Source organism: Anoplopoma fimbria, chromosome 16 (assembly GCF_027596085.1).
Source record: "Anoplopoma fimbria isolate UVic2021 breed Golden Eagle Sablefish chromosome 16, Afim_UVic_2022, whole genome shotgun sequence".
Taxonomy (NCBI): Eukaryota; Metazoa; Chordata; class Actinopteri; order Perciformes; family Anoplopomatidae; genus Anoplopoma; species Anoplopoma fimbria.
Genome location: NC_072464.1, coordinates 26,326,572 through 26,345,544, shown reverse-complemented (window position 1 = coordinate 26,345,544; position 18,973 = coordinate 26,326,572). Strand labels below are relative to the sequence as shown.

Genomic DNA, 18,973 nt, shown 5'->3' with positions numbered 1-18,973 from the left:
TCATACAAAACATTTAGGGTTTGTATACAATATATATACTATGTATATATATATGTAATATATATATACATATATACAATATATTAATATATTACTGTATATATACATAGTAATATATTAATATGTATATATATATATATATATATATATATATATATATTATTGTATATATACATAGTAATATATTACTATGTATATATATATATTACATATACAGCAGGTAAAATAAGAACACCAGATGTCGGTAACAACCCAAGTAATCCATACATACAAAGAAAACCAAACAAATACGTTCAGAAATGAAGTTATGTGTAATAAAGTGGAATGACACAGGGAAAAAGTATTGAACACGCTTCCTGAAATGTATTTAATACTTGGTACAGAAGCCTTTGTTGGTGATGACAGCTTCAAGACGCCTCCTGTATGGAGAAACTAGTGGCATGCATTGCTCAGGTGTGATTTTGGCCCATTCTTCCACACAAACAGTCTTCAGATCTTGAAGGTTCCGTGGGCCTCTTCTATGAACTCTGATCTTTAGTTCTTTCCATAGAGTTTCTATTGGATTCAGGTCAGGTGATTGGCTGGGCCATTCTAGCAGCTTTATTTTCTTTCTCTGAAACCAATGGAGAGTTTCCTTGGCTGTGTGTTTGGGATCATTGTCTTGCTGAAATGTCCACCCTCGTTTCATCTTCATCATCCTGCTAGATGGCAGCAGATTTTTATCAAGAATGTCTCGGTACATTTTTCCATTCATCCTTCCTTCAATTATATTTGAAGTTTGCCAGTGCCGTATGCTGAAAAACAGCCCCACACCATGATGTTCCACCTCCAAACTTCACTGTTGGTCTGGTGTTTTTGGGGTGATGTGCAGTGCCATTTGACCTCCAAACATGGTGTGTATTATGGCCTCCAAAGAGTTCCATGTTGGTCTCATCTGACCAGACTATATTCTCCCAGTATTTCACAGGCTTGTCTAAATGTTGTGCAGCAAACTTTAAACGAGCTTCAACATGCTTTTTCTTCAGCAGTGGAGTCTTGCGTGGTGAGCGTGCATACAGGCCACGGCGGTTGATGCATTACTTATTGTTTTCTTTGAAACAATTGTACCTGCTGATTCCAGGTCTTTCTGAAGCTCTCCACTAGTGCTCCTTGGCTCTTGAACAACTCTTCTGATAATTCTTTTCACTCCTCTGTCAGAAATCTTGCGAGGAGCACCTGGTCGTGGCCGGTTTATGGTGAAATGATGTTCTTTCCACTTCCGGATTATGGCCCCAACAGTGCTCACTGGAACATTCAGAAGTTTAGAAATCCTTCTGTAACCAATGCCATCAGTATGTTCTGCAACAATAAGGTTGTGAAGGTCTTGAGAGAGCTCTTTGCTTTTACCCATCATGAGATGTTTCTTGTGTGACACCTTGGTAATGAGACACCTTTTTATAGGCCATCAGTTGGGACTGAACCAGCTGATATTCATTAAGGACTGCTTTCTAATTACTGATAGATTTCAGCTGCTGTCTTGGCTTTCCATGCCTTTTTGCACCTCCCTTTCTTCATGTGTTCAATACTTTTTCCCTGTGTCATTCCATTTGATTACACATAACTTCATTTCTGAACTTATTTGTTTGGTTTTCTTTGTATGTATGGATTACTTGGGTTGTTACCGACATCTGGTGAAAATGTCATGTCAATAGCACCTTTAGAAATATGTTTACTGAGAAAAATGGTTTCACATTGACTTCATCAAACCATATTTTTGTTTTAGTCTCTTCAGCAGGTCAAACTTTTATTCTTTATCATCGTCTCTCCTGTGGAAACCCTTCAGAAGAGACGCTTTTGTCTTTCTCTCATTTACAACCTCTCTGCTTCCTCCATGATGGTGTTTCCTTATAAGGAGAAAAGGGGGTGTGGCTGAATGCTGATAGCGAATGAAGATCCCTCACATGTCCATTTAGTGATTCTCTAACTACTCACAGTGGCCGGGATGAAATGTGATGTTTTGGTGTACAGGCCGAGTTTTTCAATCTGAAGTTGTGTTCTTTTTACTGGGAATATGTTTTATTTTGTGTGTTAGGGTTAGTGTAGGTTACAAAGACAAATAAAACAAACCAAAAGAAAGTTTAACAGCCGTCAGTCTGTGTCAATGCATTTTTATTTCTCAGCATTTAATACGTGAAACACAAACAGAGTGTGAACCAGCCGACACGTCTTCTTCATGATTCCGACTGAAGGGCGACGTAGAAAGCTTCAGTTCATCTGAGCAGTTTAAAAATATAAAAAACTTTGTGTTGCAGCTGCACCTCCATGCCTCATTTTACAGGTGCACATTTCTATTTGAATGTTGGCTCAAATGATCAGAAGCCATGAAGAGATTCTTTAACAAACATTAAAAAAATATCAAGTGGATCCTGACGTCAGACATCTTTAAATCTTTGAAATCAGTTTTACATCTTTGGAAAAAAATAAAACAAAATCAAGACTCTGATTTGAAAGAAATACAAAATGTAAACAATAGAAATAAATAACCAAAGTGAAGATACAGACTCATGATGGACCAATCAGAGCCAGGATACAGACTCATGATGGACCAATCAGAGCCAGGATACAGACTCATGATGGACCAATCAGAGCCAGGATACAGACTCATGATGGACCAATCAGAGCCAGGATACAGACTCATGATGGACCAATCAGAGCCAAGACAGAAGGCTTACTGTGAACCAACACTTAATTCTGTAGTCACATGATAATCTGTTTTAGAAACTAAACTAGATGAAATAAACAAAAACTTTTTCACATCAAAGACATTTACAAACTGTACAACAATAACAATAATAATAATAATCATAATATTATCCACACTTGGTAAAATGTTCTGATTCTGACTTCATTCCTTCTTCCTCTGGACGTGTCACATTCACCGGTCACTGAGGAGGAGGAGCAGGGGCTGATGGGAGGAGGAGCAGGGGCTGATGGGAGATGGTATTATGTGACCTCCATGGGCAGCTTGCTCTCTGACAGCCCGTTCAGAGGTCTGTCCGACTCATGAGGATCTCTGTGAGATGAAAAACAGTCAACCGTCAGTGATGACATCACTCATGACATCACTTCCTGTAAAAATATCTCTACAAGCTGTGACAGCAGGCTGCCATTTCTAACATGGCAGGTTCTATAACGGGGATCCTGATTGGATCAGATCCGAACAAAACCTGACAAACGTTGGTCTTATATTCAGTCTTTGAAAAAGTATTCAGATGGAAACCAAAGTGTCTTAACAAACACTTAACGAACGCAAATTAAGGAGGTCTGTGTACCTGGACATGTGTGTGTAGGAGGTCTGTGTACCTGGACAGGTGTGTGTAGGAGGTCTGTGTACCTGGACAGGTGTGTGTACCTGGACATATGTGTGTACGAGGTCTGTGTACCTGGACATATGTGTGTAGGAGGTCTGTGTACCTGGACATATGTGTGTACGAGGTCTGTGTACCTGGACATATGTGTGTACCTGGACATATGTGTGTACGAGGTCTGTGTACCTGGACATATGTGTGTAGGAGGTCTGTGTACCTGGACATATGTGTGTACGAGGTCTGTGTACCTGGACATATGTGTGTAGGAGGTCTGTGTACCTGGACATATGTGTGTACGAGGTCTGTGTACCTGGACATATGTGTGTAGGAGGTCTGTGTACCTGGACAGGTGTGTGTACCTGGACATATGTGTGTACGAGGTCTGTGTACCTGGACATATGTGTGTACGAGGTCTGTGTACCTGGACGTGTGTGTACGAGGTCTGTGTACCTGGACAGGTGTGTGTACCTGGTGGTGGAGACTTTGGGCACTCGGTCGAGGCCGGCAGCGACAGTGGCGAGCTTTAAGGCAGAGGTCTTTGGGGCGGAGGAGCGAGCGGTGTGGGTGGGGGAGAGCGCTCCCACCTGGTTCCTCTGGTTGGGGAGAGAACCCCGAGCTGAAAGGCCCAACCTGCTGGGAGATGAGAAGGAAGAACACGGAGGCCTGGAAGGACCTGAGGAGGAGTTTTATCATCAACGATTGAATACAAGGTGCTATTTAAATTATATCCAGGATATTAATATATCAAAGTAAACATGTAAAATAGACACTGGTTTTACTATTTGTTCAGTTTATAGGTCTCACTTCTTATTTCTTACTCTCATCAAGCTCTTTGATTCTTTACATTTTACCTGTCGTCCTCATGTCAGCTTTGAGACCTCGCTGCTGTAACATTGATAATTCATATTAATAAGGAGCATCTGGTAACCCAGCGACATTCAGACAGGTGAAGGGGCTCACCTGAACAATGAAGGACTCCGTTGACGTTGGCCTTGTAGGGTTTGTTCTCACTGTTGATGTGACCGTGAGGAGGAGGAGGAGCGCTGATCACAGCCGAGGCTGCAAACTGAGCGCTGGCCGAGTCCAAAGTCTTTGAACTGGACTCACTGGACTACAGACAGACCAGAACGGGTCGTTACTCAGAGAACCAGACAGCACAGACACACACATGCACATATATGTATGTATATATATATATACAGCGGGTAAAATAAGTATTGAACACGTCATCATTTTTCTCAGTAAATATATTTCTAAAGGTGCTATTGACATGAAATATTCACCAGATGTCGGTAACAACCCAAGTAATCCATACATACAAAGAAAACCAAACAAATACGTTCAGAAATGAAGTTATGTGTAATCAAATGGAATGACACAGGGAAAAAGTATTGGACACATGAAGAAAGGGAGGTGCAAAAAGACATGGAAAGCCAAGACAGCAGCTGAAATCTATCAGTAATTAGAAAGCAGTCCTTAATGAATATCAGCTGGTTCAGTCCCAACTGATGGCCTATAGAAAGGTGTCTCACTACCAAGGTGTCACACAAGAAACATCTCATGATGGGTAAAAGCAAAGAGCTCTCTCAAGACCTTCACAACCTTATTGTTGCAGAACATACTGATGGCATTGGTTCCAGAAGGATTTCTAAACTTCTGACTGTTCCAGTGAGCACTGTTGGGGCCATAATCCGGAAGTGGAAAGAACATCATTTCACCCGCTGTATATATATATATATATATATATATAAATAAATATCATATATATACATATACATACATACATATATATATATGTAAATATATATACACACACATATATATATACACACATATATACATGTTTACATATGCATATATATGTATGTATATATATGTATATATATACACACACACACATATATATATATATACACACACACACACACACACTTATATATACACATATATACACACATGTTCCGTACAGTGCTGTGTGTCTATATAAAACAGTGCATATATATATATATATATATATATATATATATATATATATTTAGGGCTGGTTCTGGTTCGCCTTGGTCCAGCCCCTAGATATGCTGCTATATGCCTAGACAGCCGGGGGACTACCTAGGATACACTGAGCTCCTCTCTCCTCTTCTATCACTCCTTCTTTATGTATTAATCTCCTATTTATGCACATTACTGATTTTGCTTCTTCCCCGGAGTTCTTGTGCTTTCTCGCCTCGCAGGTTCCCAGGAATCGGGGTTATATTTGGACTGTCATCGTGCCACCTACTGAGGCCCTGCTGACACCCACTACTACTACCACTATCATTATTAGTCACATTACTATTATTATTCCCTGTACTATTACGCTTATTGACTTGCTTCTACCCTGGAGTCTTTGTGCTTTCTCGCTTCGCAGGCTTCTATAAATCGTGGCTGTACCTGGACTGTGGTCGTGCATCCTGCTATGGCCCTGCTGACACCCACTGCTACTACCATTATTATTATTAGTCACATTACTATTACTATTACCTGTACCATTACACATATTAGCTTTGCTTCCACCCTGAAGCCCTTTTTGCTTTCTCGCTTTGCAGGTTTCCATGAATCGTTGTGGTACCTGGACCGTAGTCGTGCCTCCTGCTGTGAGCCGACTGACACCCACTGCTACTACCATTATTATTATTAGTCACATTACTATCCCTATTTCATAATTATAATTCTACTGTAATAATTGCTGCTGTTAAGTAGTCTTAATTGTTTTTTCCTTCGTTACTCTGCTTACTACTCTTATTATATGAATCATTTATGTCATATACATTGAATGTGTTGTATCTCTGTTATATTGTTCATTCTGGTCACATGACATCTATTGCATTCTGTCCATCCTGGGAGAAGGATCCCTCCTCTGTCGCTCTCCCAGAGGTTTCTTCCTTTTTTCTCCCTGTTAAAGGGTTTTTTAGGGGAGTTTTTCCTGTGCCGATGTGAGGGAAGGACAGAGGATGTGAGGGTCTAAGGACAGAGGATGTGAGCGTCTAAGGACAGAGGATGTGAGGGTCTAAGGACAGAGGATGTGAGCGTCTAAGGACAGAGGAGGTGAGGGTGTAAGGACAGAGGATGTGAGGGAAGGACAGAGGATGTGAGGGTCTAAGGACAGAGGATGTTGCATGTGTACAGATTGTAAAGCCCTCTGAGGCAAATTTGTAATTTGTGATTCTGGGCTATACAAAATAAACTGAATTGAATTGAATATAAAACAGTGCTGTTATATATATTAATATATAATTAATATATATTACCTGTGTTCCGTACAGTGCTGTGTGTCTATCTAAAACAGTGCTGTTCTGTAGTTGCAGCTGTTCCAGCTGTTGTTTCTGCCTCTGGATCAGCTGCTGCTGATGGCTGTGGTACTGCTCCTGTGTGATGCCCCCTGCTGGCACACAGAGAGAAGACACATGTTACTGGCTGTAGGTTAATGTCACTGACAGTGACTTGTGAAATGGACTCATTTTCTTCTGCTGTGGTGTCTAAAGGCTATTTGGAGCGGAAGGGAGAGGAGCTGGTTTCATTCTCCTGGTTCTCAGATCAGATCGGTCCAGATAACCCTGTTGGGTCCACTCCTCACTGACATGCTGTCTGTCTAGTTAAAAGAGGTCTGCACACAAAGACGCTGGATTAAACTAATGAGCACATCTGCATTGATGGATCCAGACTGCCGGTCTGACTACAGGAGGATCCTCCTCACCGGCTACCATGGACCTCACTGACTTCTCTGTTCAGGAATGTCAGCCGGACCCAGACGTCGACTGAAGACCGGGTCAGTGTGGACCGGGACCAGAATCAGGTCTCGCTGCTGGTTGGGATTCTCAGTTACAAAGAGCAGCAGAACTCTTTGATAAGAGATGAAAGGTCAGAACCGGCCTCAAAGCTCACCTGAGTTAGTGCCAGTTGACAGACAACAGGTGACTCTGTGGTCCTCCATAGAGGACTCTGTGGACCTTCTGCCGCCCTCCCTCGGGCCCTGAACCGGTCTGGGTCTAAAGCAGAGCCTCCTCAGGGTCTGGATGTTGCTCAGGACTTCAGTCAGAGAGGGGGTAGTGGTTCCTGAGGTCAGGGGGGGTTTCTGCTCCAGAGTTACTGGGTCATTACTGGTCCTGGTTCTGGTCCTGCAGACTGGATGTGTTAAAGAGTCCAGCTGCTTCAGTACTGGATCCAGACCAGAGGAGGCTCGGTCCAGGATGATCCTGATCAGAGAGAGAGAGAACGGGTTCAGCTTCCTGATGGAGACTGTGATGAGGGTGAGGGGTCAGTGGGCGAAGCCTACCTGCCCCCCCGTCCTATCCGGCGGCGGCTCAGTCCCGTCCAATGAGGAGGCAGAGTGAGTTCAGCCAGAGAGTGATGGAGACAAGGAGGGAGGAGCCCTGGATGGTCTTCTCCACCCGTCCGCTCCGCACAGGGCTGCAAAACAAACCAACACAAACAGTTGTTATTAAGTGTTATACAAGTACTTATACAACAACTACACTGAGTTTAGAAGTTTTCACTACATAGAAGAAGTATTTAGAAGTCGTGATCGGGTTCATGTTTCAGACATCAGGGTCTTGAACCAAAACAGACGGACTGCGTCGCGCAGCAGTACTAGTACTAGCAGCAGTACTAGCAGCAGTACTAGCAGCAGTACTAGCAGCAGTACTAGTAGCAGTACATTACATTACATTACAGTCATTTAGCAGACGCTTTTATCCAAAGCGACTTACAAGAAGAGTACTAGTAGTACTAGTACTACTATTAGCAGCAGTACTAGTACTAGCAGCAGCAGCAGTACTAGTAGCAGTGCAAGGAGCAGCAGCAGCAGTAGTACTAGTAGCAGTACTACTAGTAATTGTAATGTGAAAGAGGAGGAACTCACTGAGAGATATTGACATCCAGCTTTTCTCCTGAAGACATGAACTCCATCAGGATGATTTTCTTCATCAGGTGAAGACGGAGGAGACTGAAGAGACATGAACACACTCTGATTATACTATGAAATAGTTATTGCATAGTTGTTACATAGTTATTGTGATATAGTTATCACTGTATTGTAGTTTATTATATAGTTATTACTGTAGTATAGTTTATTATATAGTTATTACTGTATTGTAGTATATTATATAGTTATTACTGTATCATACAGAGTATGAGGATATTGTTGTATATAGATTATGGTTCAGTAAAACAGAAGATGAAGATGAAGATGGTGGGTGCTGACCGGTGGGGGGGGGGGCTGTCTTCATCTCCAGAGCTGTGGAAGTCGTACTGGTTGATGTTGGCCCTGTTGACGGTGAAGGGTCCTGCCGGTCCACAGGGTCGTCTCTGTGGAGGACAGAACAAGTCCCGTCTGATGGTCTTATTCGGCCGAATCGGGTCCAGGGGAAGCTTGTCTGTTATAGAGACCTTCTGAAACACATACTCTGAACATGAGACCTGATGGAGCCATGACGCTGTATTAATACATGAGACCCATGTCAGATCTACATCCTGTTCTATGAAGAACACCAATAGAAAGGATTGAGCTTGTTAATATAACCAATATAAATATATCACTGAATAACCACTGCTGACAGAAGGTAACCTCTGTTCTATGAAGGACACCATTAGAAAGGATTGAGCTTGTTAATGTAACCAATATAAACATAACTGAATAACCACTGCTGACAGAAGGTAACCTCTGTTCTATGAAGGAGACCACGGCTGAGGTCCAAAACCCTCTAACCCTAATTAACCCTAACCCTTAACCTTAACCCTTCACTGAACTACGCCATCATGATCAATGAAGGACGTCACTGATGTTAGTCTGCCAATGAAACTACAACCAAGAAGGACTACAAAAATGAAACTCAAACATGACCCCATGAAATCTATGGTTCTTTAGCATGCAGTCTATAAAAATCGCATCTAATCTATTGTTCTTAATAAAGATCTCCTTCTAATCTATTGTTTTTGATGAACATCTCCTTCTAATCAATTGTTCTTTATAAACATCTCCTTCTAATCTATTGTTCTTTATAAACATCTCCTAATCTATTGTTTTTGATAAACATCTTCTAATGTATTGTTCTTAATAAAGATCTCCTTCTAATCTATTGTTCTTTATTAACATCTCCTTCTAATCTATTGTTCTTTATAAAGATCTCCTTCTAATCTATTGTTCTTTATTAACATCTCCTTCTAATGTATTGTTCTTGATAAAGATATCCTTCTAATCTATTGTTCTTTATAAAGATCTCCTTCTGTGTTAAATATAGTAAACAGCTTTAGATGAGAATGCAGAAGCTCAGACTCAGTACCTTCATCTTCACGTCGGTTCTTCGTCTGTTGTTCAGAGGAACCGGAGTGTTGTAAGCTGGTTTCTCCACCAGAGGCAGTGAAACCTCTCGGAGAGTTTGTCCAGTGAAATCCTCCATCTGACACCTGAAACCATAAAACATCAGAGTTTAAATAGACCTACAGACCTATATCTAACCTTCCGTTCCTCTCTAAGATCCTTGAGAAAGCAGTCGCAAATCAGCTGTGTGACTTTCTGCATAACGATAGTTTATTTGAGGATTTTCAGTCAGGATTTAGAGTGAATCATAGCACAGAGACAGCACTGATGAAAACTACCAATGACCTTCTGATGTCATCAGACAAAGGACTTGTCTCTGTACTTGTATTGTTAGACCTTAGTGCTGCGTTCGACACCATTGATCACCAAATCCTATTACAGAGATTGGAGCATCTAATAGGCATTAAAGGAACCGCACTCAGCTGGTTTAAGTCGTATTTATCAGACCGATCTCAGTTTGTATATGTAAACAATGAAACCTCGATGAAAACCAAAGTCAGTCATGGAGTTCCACAAGGGTCTGTTCTTGGACCAATTTTATTTACCTTATATATGCTTCCTTTAGGGAATATTATCAGAAAACACTCAATAAACTTTCATTGTTATGCAGATGATACCCAGTTATATCTATCGATTAAGCCAGACGAAACTAACCAGTTCTCTAAACTTCAAGCATGTCTTAAGGACATAAAAACCTGGATGACCTGTAACTTCTTGATGTTAAACTCCGACAAAACTGAAGTTATCCTACTAGGTCCAGATCACCTTCGAATTCAATTATCTAAGAATATAGTTTCTCTAGATGGCATTGCTCTGGCATCCAGCACTACCGTTAAGAACCTCAGAGTTATCTTCGATCAGGATCTGTCTTTTAACTCTTATATAAAACAAATTTCAAGGATTTCTAAAATCAGTCACTTCCTGTCCCAAAGCAGAAAAACTAGTTCATGCATTTGTTACCTCTAGACTAGATTACTGTAACTCCTTATCATCAGGCTGCTCTAATAAGTCTCTTGAATCTCTACAGTTGATCCAGAATGCTGCAGCACGTGTTCTAACAGAAACTAAGTAAAGAGATCATATTACTCCAGTATTAGCTTCTCTGCACTGGCTCCCTGTTAAATCAAGAATAGAATTTAAAATCCTTCTACTTACCTACAAAGCTCTAACTGGCCAGGCACCGTCTTATCTTAAGGAACTTATAGTTCCATATTACCCAACTAGAGAGCTGCGCTCCATCAATGCAGGGTTACTTGTGGTTCCTAGAGTATATAAAAGTAGGATGGGAGCCAGAGCCTTCAGTTATCAGGCTCCTCTTCTGTGGAACCAGGTTCCAGTTTCGGTCCGGGGGACAGACACACTCACCACTTTTAAGAGCAGGCTTAAGACCTTCATTTTTTCCTCCTTCTTTATGTATTAATCTCCTATTTATGCACATTACTGACTATGCTTCTTCCCCGGAGTCTTTGTGCTTTCTCGCCTCGCAGGTTTCCATGAATCTGGGTTATATCTGGACCGTAGTCGACTCCTGCTGTGGCCCTGCTGACACCCACTGTTACTTTTATTATTATTATTAGTCACATTACTAATACTATTCCCTATATCATTATTTTAATTCTACTATAGTCATTGCTGCTTTTATCAGTATTCTTATTGTTTCCTTGGTTACTCTGCTACTGTGATTATATGAATCATTTTTGTCATATACATTGAATGTGTTGTATCTGTTATGCTGTTCATTCTGTACACATGACATCTATTGCATTCTGTCCATCCTGGGAGAAGGATCTAAGGACAGAGGATGTGAGGATCTAAGGACAGAGGATGTGAGGGTGTAAGGACAGAGGAGGTGAGGGTGTAAGGACAGAGGATGTGAGGGTCTAAGGACAGAGGATGTGAGGGTGTAAGGACAGAGGATGTGAGGGTCTAAGGACAGAGGATGTGAGGGTCTAAGGACAGAGGATGTGAGGGTCTAAGGACAGAGGATGTGAGGGTCTAAGGACAGAGGATGTGAGGGTGTAAGGACAGAGGATGTGAGGGTCTAAAGACAGAGGATGTCTCATGTGTACAGATTTAAAGCCCTCTGAGGCTAATTTGTGATTCTGGGCTCTACAAAATAAACTGAATTGAATTATTAGCTTTTCTCCTCTCCTCCTCCCTCGCCCCCTCCTCACCACCACCTCCAGGGTGAAGTACTGATCCCAGTGTCTCCTCCCCCCTCCTCTCCTCACCTCCAGGGTGAGGTACTGATCCCAGTGTCTCCTCCCCCTCCTCACCTCCTCTCCACCACCTCCAGGGTGAGGTACTGATCCCAGTGTCTCCTCCCCCCTCCTCTCCTCACCTCCAGGGTGAAGTACTGATCCCAGTGTCACCTCCAGGGTGAGGTACTGATCCCAGTGTCTCCTCCCCCTCCTCACCTCCTCTCCACCACCTCCAGGGTGAGGTGCAGCAGCTCCCTCTTGGACTTCTCCCTCCTCTTGATCATCTCCAGGATGGTGACGGTGCGACTGAACTCCCTCCTCAGTCTCAGCATCTTCTCGTAGGAGGCCTCGTCGTTCTTTCGGTTCTGAAACACAGAACTCGTCTATATTAAAGTGAACAAACAAACAAAAGGAAATGTGACGTCTGTCAGTCTTTGTTGTCGGTTATAAAACCACATCTGACCCTCAACAGATTCTTAAATGTACTAAAAGAACATCCGTTCATAGAGGATAGAGATGTCTGTGGAAATAACAGAATCAAGGTGAGTTTCATGTCTTAATTGATCTGAGATTAATTTTATTTAATAAACTGCACACACAAGGTCTGATTAACCCATATAACATAAAGAGCCTGAACAGAATCCATATGAAAGTCCGAACACATTTGTTTCTATCCAATGTAAAGTTGTCTCCTCCTCATTAGTGACGTCACTGAGGTGTTTATATCCAGCACTGAAGCTCTGACACATTATCTATAAACACTTCAGTTTGAACGTTTAGACCAAATACACTCATAGAGTGAAATATATTAATATGTAGTGTATTCAGACTTTTACTCCTGTGTTCCATGAACATTAGTTCAGTGACATCACGTCTATCAGCGGCTGTTGATGTTGCATAAATTGAATCTTTAATGTCCAAATATTTCAGAGGCTTTCTGTAGGTGCCGTCGTCAATAACTCCAACATCCTGTCTGCCACGACAGAAACACTTTGTTCTGTTTAGAGCTGAAAACCATCCATCCGTTAGTCGATCCACAGATTCATGATTATGGAAGTAAAGACACGTTTGAAGACATTTTTTCATTTTATAGGTAAAACCATATATATTTGTGAATCCAGCAGAAGATCAGCAGGTTAAAATAAAGTCCACATGGTGAACAGAGAGAAGCACCAACCTTTCTGGTCTGCATCTTCTCCGTTCTCCGTCTGAAGGCCACGTAGGCGTCGTTGTTGGTGGATCCGTCTCTTTTCTCCTGTTTGATGTGAGGAATCAGTGACGGACCTCCACAGTTCTTCCTCTTCCTCATCCAGTAATCGTACACCGACTTCAGCAGGTAGTCGTCCTCGTTCAGCAGCAGCTTCGCCTCCGACAGAGAGACCAGCTGAGGACAGAACCAGAACTAAGAGACCAGCTGAGGACAGAATATATATATACATATATATGAAGGGGGACTGCGCCCGTCGCCCAACGCACACGTCGCCCACCGCGTCCGTCGCCCACCGCGTCCGTCGCCCACCGCGTCCGTCGCCCACCGCGTCAACCACCATACCCGTCGCCCGCCATACCAGTGCGCACCCGTCGCCCACATCAACCACCATACCAGTCGCCCACCGCGTCACAGCGCCGTCCCGCCCACCGCCCACCATCACATCAACCACCATACCCGTCGCCCACCGCGTCCGTCGCCCACAGCGTCCGTCGCCCGCCATACCCGTCGCCCACCGCACCCGTCGCCCACGTCAACCACCATACCTGTCGCCCACGTCAACCACCATACCCGTCACCCACCATACCCGTCGTCCACCATACCCGTCGCCCACCGCGCCCGTCACCCACCACGCCCGTCGCCCACCGCGCCCGTCAACCAAAATACCCATCGTCGCCCACTGCGCCCCTCAACCACCATACCCGTCGCCCACGTCAACCACCATACCCGTCGCCCACCGCGCCCGTCAACCACCATACCCGTCGCCCACGTCAACCACCATACCCGTCGCGTCCTTCGCCCCTCGGTAGCTCACTGTTTGCCCATTGTGTCCGTCGTCACTGCATCTCTTGCTCAAAGTGTGCGTTGCTAGTTGCGTCCGTCGGGCTCCGCTCACTCATCCTACACCCCGTCTGGTGTGTGTTTAGTGTTACCTGGTGTGTTGTGGCCTTCTCCAGTCGGTCCACCATGGTCTCAAACTGCAGAGGTTTGATCTCCATCTTTCTGTTGAGCCTGTTGAGCAGCGTCTCGTCCTCTGAGTCCATGTCATAGTCTGGCTGCTCCAGGTCCAGACCCAAAGCTGCAGGACCCGAAACATGACACACATGAAACTGATGAACCTGAACACATCATGGATTCTTTTGAAAACCCCACGGAAGCCTAAAATGTAGAATTATATACTCCAGATTCAGCTGCAGTCTCTTCAGTGCCAGCAGTTGTATTCCAGAGGTAGATGGGTACGTGTCTACTAGTGAAACATGGAAACCCCCAAAACCATGTGTCTGCAGAAACCCTCCACCTGACACGAAACCAGACCAACGATTTCTGCTGTTTAAGGACAGGCCCGGACATTTCACTAGTAAGGGTACTACTACATGTACTAGAGAGTAGTATACTGCTGTGTATTACTCTATAGAACATTAAGGGTACTACTACATGTACTAGAGAGTAGTATACTGCTGTGTATTACTCTATAGAACATTAAGGGTACTACTACATGTACTAGAGAGTAGTATACTGCTGTGTATTACTCTATAGAACAGTAAGGGTACTACTACATGTACTAGAGAGTAGTATACTGCTGTGTATTACTCTATAGAACAGTAAGGGTACTACTACATGTACTAGAGAGTAGTATACTGCTGTGTATTACTCTATAGAACAGTAAGGGTACTACTACATGTACTAGAGAGTAGTATACTGCTGTGTATTACTCACGCTGTATGTGGATCAGCTGTTTGGGGACTCTGACGTCTCCTTTGTACAGACGGTCGTAGTAGGTGGTGTTACTCTCTGCTTCAGGTACAGGGATCACCATGTTCTCCTTCTTCTCACTGAACACCTGCTGGGCTGAGATCGCCCTCTGCAGGTGGTGCTCCTGAAACACACAGGTGAGAAACACAGGTGAGATACACTAAACACACAGGTGAGATCCACACAGGTGAGATCCACACAGGTGAGAAACATACAGGTGAGAAACACACAGGTGAGATCCACTAAACACACAGGTGAGATCCACACAGGTGAGATCCACACAGGTGAGAAACACACAGGTGAGATACACTAAACACACAGGTGAGAAACATACAGGTGAGAAACACACAAGTGAGAAACATACAGGTGAGAAACACACAGGTGAGAAACATACAGGTGAGAAACACACAAGTGAGAAACATACAGGTGAGAAACACACAGGTGAGAAACATACAGGTGAGAAACACACAAGTGAGAAACATACAGGTGAGAAACACACAAGTGAGAAACATACAGGTGAGATACACACAGGTGAGATACACTAAACACACACACAGAGCCGCTAACTGTAGCCGACTGACGCTAAGGTAACAGCCGCACTGTACGTAATAGTTACGTAGGTACGGACTGTACGTAACAGTTACGTAGGTACACACTGTACGTAACAGTTACGTAGGTACGGACTGTACGTAACAGTTACGTAGGTACGCACTGTACGTAACAGTTACGTAGGTACGGACTGTACGTAACAGTTACGTAGGTACGGACTGTACGTAACAGTTACGTAGGTACGGACTGTACGTAACAGTTACGTAGGTACGGACTGTACGTAACAGTTACGTAGGTACGCACTGTACGTAACAGTTACGTAGGTACGGACTGTACGTAACAGTTACGTAGGTACGGACTGTACGTAACAGTTACGTAGGTACGGACTGTACGTAACAGTTACGTAGGTACGCACTGTACGTAACAGTTACGTAGGTACGCACTGCACGCACAGTTACGTAGGTACGCACTGCAACACAGTTACGTAGGTACGGACTGTACGTAACAGTTACGTAGGTACGCACTGCACGTAACAGTTACGTAGGCGTACAGTGCACACTGTACGTAACAGTTACGTAGGTACACTGTACGTAACAGTTACGTAGGTACGACTGCACGTAACAGTTACGTAGGTACGGACTGTACGTAACAGTTACGTAGGTACGGACTGTAGTTACGTAGGTACGGACAGTTTACGTAGGTACGGACTGTACGTAACAGTTACGTAGGTACGGACTGTACGTAACAGTTACGTAGGTACGGACTGTACGTAACAGTTACGTAGGTACGCACTGTACGTAACAGTTACGTAGGTACACACTGTACGTAACAGTTACGTAGGTACACACTGTACGTAACAGTTACGTAGGTACACACTGTACGTAACAGTTACGTAGGTACGGACTGTACGTAACAGTTACGTAGGTACACACTGTACGTAACAGTTACGTAGGTACGGACTGTACGTAACAGTTACGTAGGTACACACTGTACGTAACAGTTACGTAGGTACACACTGTACGCAACAGTTACGTAGGTACACACTGTACGTAACAGTTACGTAGGTACACACTGTACGTAACAGTTACGTAGGTACACACTGTACGTAACAGTTACGTAGGTACACACTGTACGTAACAGTTACGTAGGTACACACTGTACGTAATACGTAATAGTTACGTAGGTACACACTGTACGTAACAGTTACGTAAGCTACGTAAACGCTACGTAAGGTACGGACTGTACGTAAGCTACGTAAACGTTACGTAATGGTTACGTAAGCTACGTAATGGTTACGTAAACGCTACGTAAGCTACGTAAACGTTACGTAAGCTACGTAAGCTACGTAAGGGACGTAACGCGTCACGGATCCCGCTCTAGGCTAGCGGACCCGCACAGACATGAGACCCGCACCAGCTCCTCCTCCTTCTCCATGCCGGTGGGCATCTGCGGGACGGCCCGGCTGATGGACACGCAGTCCGTGAGGTCCGGCAGCTCCGTGCTCCGGTACACCGGCAGCGGCTTGGCGGCGTCCAGCGCCCGCGCCCGGAACGAGAGTTTACTCATTGTGTGCGAGAACCCGCAGAGAACCCGCAGAGAACCCGCAGACACAGCGCCCGTCCTCCGCTCTGCTCAGCGGGGCCCGGCGGCGCTCATCGCTCCAACGGGGCCGCGCTGCTCCGAGACAACATGGCGGACATGTCCACACGGAGCAGCGATCCCAGCAGCCACCGCGGCACGGCCAGGCTGCGCACGCAGCTCCTCGCCTGGAAGGAGAGTCCATTCAATAGGACCTATGTATGATGGGACCCTGATAGGACCTATGTATGATGGGACCCTGATGGGACCTATGTATGATGGGACCCTGATGGGACCTATGTATGATGGGACCCTGATGGGACCCTGATGGGACCTATGTATGATGGGACCCTGATGGGACCTATGTATGATGGGACCCTGATAGGACCTATGTATGATGGGACCCTGATAGAACCTATGTATGATGGGACCCTGATGGGACCTATGTATGATGGGACCCTGATGGGACCCTGATAGGACCTATGTATGATGGGACCCTGATAGAACCTATGTATGATGGGACCCTGATGGGACCTATGTATGATGGGACCCTGATGGGACCTATGTATGATGGGACCCTGATGGAACCCTGATGGGACCCTGATGGGACCTATGTATGATGGGACCCTGATGGGACCTATGTATGATGGGACCCTGATGGGACCTATGTATGGAACCCTGATAGAACCTATGTATGGAACCCTGATGGGACCGTGATAGGACCCTGATGGGACCTATGTATGATAGGACCCTGATAGAACCTATGTATGGAACCCTGATGGGACCCTGATGGGACCCTGATAGAACCTATGTATGATAGGACCCTGATGGGACCCTGATAGGACCCTGATAGGACCCTGATAGAACCTATGTATGGAACCCTGATAGGACCCTGATAGAACCTATGTATGGAACCCTGATGGGACCCTGATAGGACACTGATGGGACCCTGATGGGACCCTGATGGGACCCTGATAGAACCTATGTATGATAGGACCCTGATGGGACCCTGATAGGACTCTGAAAGAACGATAATAGAACCCTGAAAGAACGATGATAGAACCCTGATAGGACTCTGAAAGAACGATAATAGAACCCTGAAAGAACGATGATAGAACCCTGATAGGACTCTGATAGAACCCTCATAGAACACTGATAGAACCCTCATAGAACACTGATAGAACCTTCATAGAACCCTGATAGAACCCTCATAGAACCTTCATAGAACCCTGATAGAACTCTGATAGAACGATAACAGAACTCTGATAGAACGATAACAGAACTATGAGAGAACTCTGAGAGAACTCTGATAGGACTCTGTGAGGACTCTGATAGAACTCTGAGAGAATAACAGAACTCTGAGAGAACGATCATAGAACTCTGTGAGAACTCTGAGAGAACGATAACAGAACTCTGAAAGAACGATGATAGAACGATAACAGAACTCTGAGAGAACGATGATAGAACTCAGAGAACGATAACAGAACTCTGAGAGAACGATGATAGAACTCTGAGAGAACGATGATAGATCTCGGAGAGAACGATAACAGAACTCTGAGAGAACGATAACAGAACTCTGAGAGAACGATAACAGAACACTGAGAGAACGATGATAGATCTCGGAGAGAACGATGATAGAACTCAGAGAACTCTGAGAGAACGATAACAGAACTCTGAGAGAACGATGATAGAACTCTGAGAGAACGATAACAGAACTCTGAGAGAACGATGATAGAACTCTGAGAGAACGATGATAGAACTCTGAGAGAACGATAACAGAACTCTGAGAGAACGATGATAGAACTCTGAGAGAACGATAACAGAACTCTGAGAGAACGATGATAGAACTCTGAGAGAACGATAACAGAACTCTGAGAGAACTACCCCTTGTGGTAGGTTTGTACTGAACTGGTTTTCTGCTTCCCCTTCGGACTTTGAATGAAAATAAAAGGCCTATTTTTTTCACATTCCTATTTCTGTT

General features: G+C 44.2%; 1 protein-coding gene across 1 annotated transcript; it reads right to left on the bottom strand.

Annotated features, from left to right (window-relative positions):
* Nucleotides 1–2,131: 2,131 nt before the first annotated feature.
* On the bottom strand, nucleotides 2,132–17,248 carry epc2 (enhancer of polycomb homolog 2 (Drosophila)). Its single transcript, XM_054615695.1, has 14 exons — nucleotides 16,828–17,248; nucleotides 14,830–14,989; nucleotides 14,046–14,191; nucleotides 13,081–13,287; nucleotides 12,120–12,268; nucleotides 9,665–9,788; nucleotides 8,591–8,774; nucleotides 8,245–8,336; nucleotides 7,660–7,793; nucleotides 7,269–7,579; nucleotides 6,635–6,765; nucleotides 4,308–4,458; nucleotides 3,816–4,020; nucleotides 2,132–3,052 (listed from the first exon to the last, which is right to left on the bottom strand). Exons 1-14 carry the CDS (start codon nucleotides 16,978–16,980, stop codon nucleotides 2,983–2,985), a joined length of 2,217 nt encoding a protein of 738 aa, XP_054471670.1. The 5' UTR covers nucleotides 16,981–17,248; the 3' UTR covers nucleotides 2,132–2,982.
* Nucleotides 17,249–18,973: the final 1,725 nt, after the last annotated feature.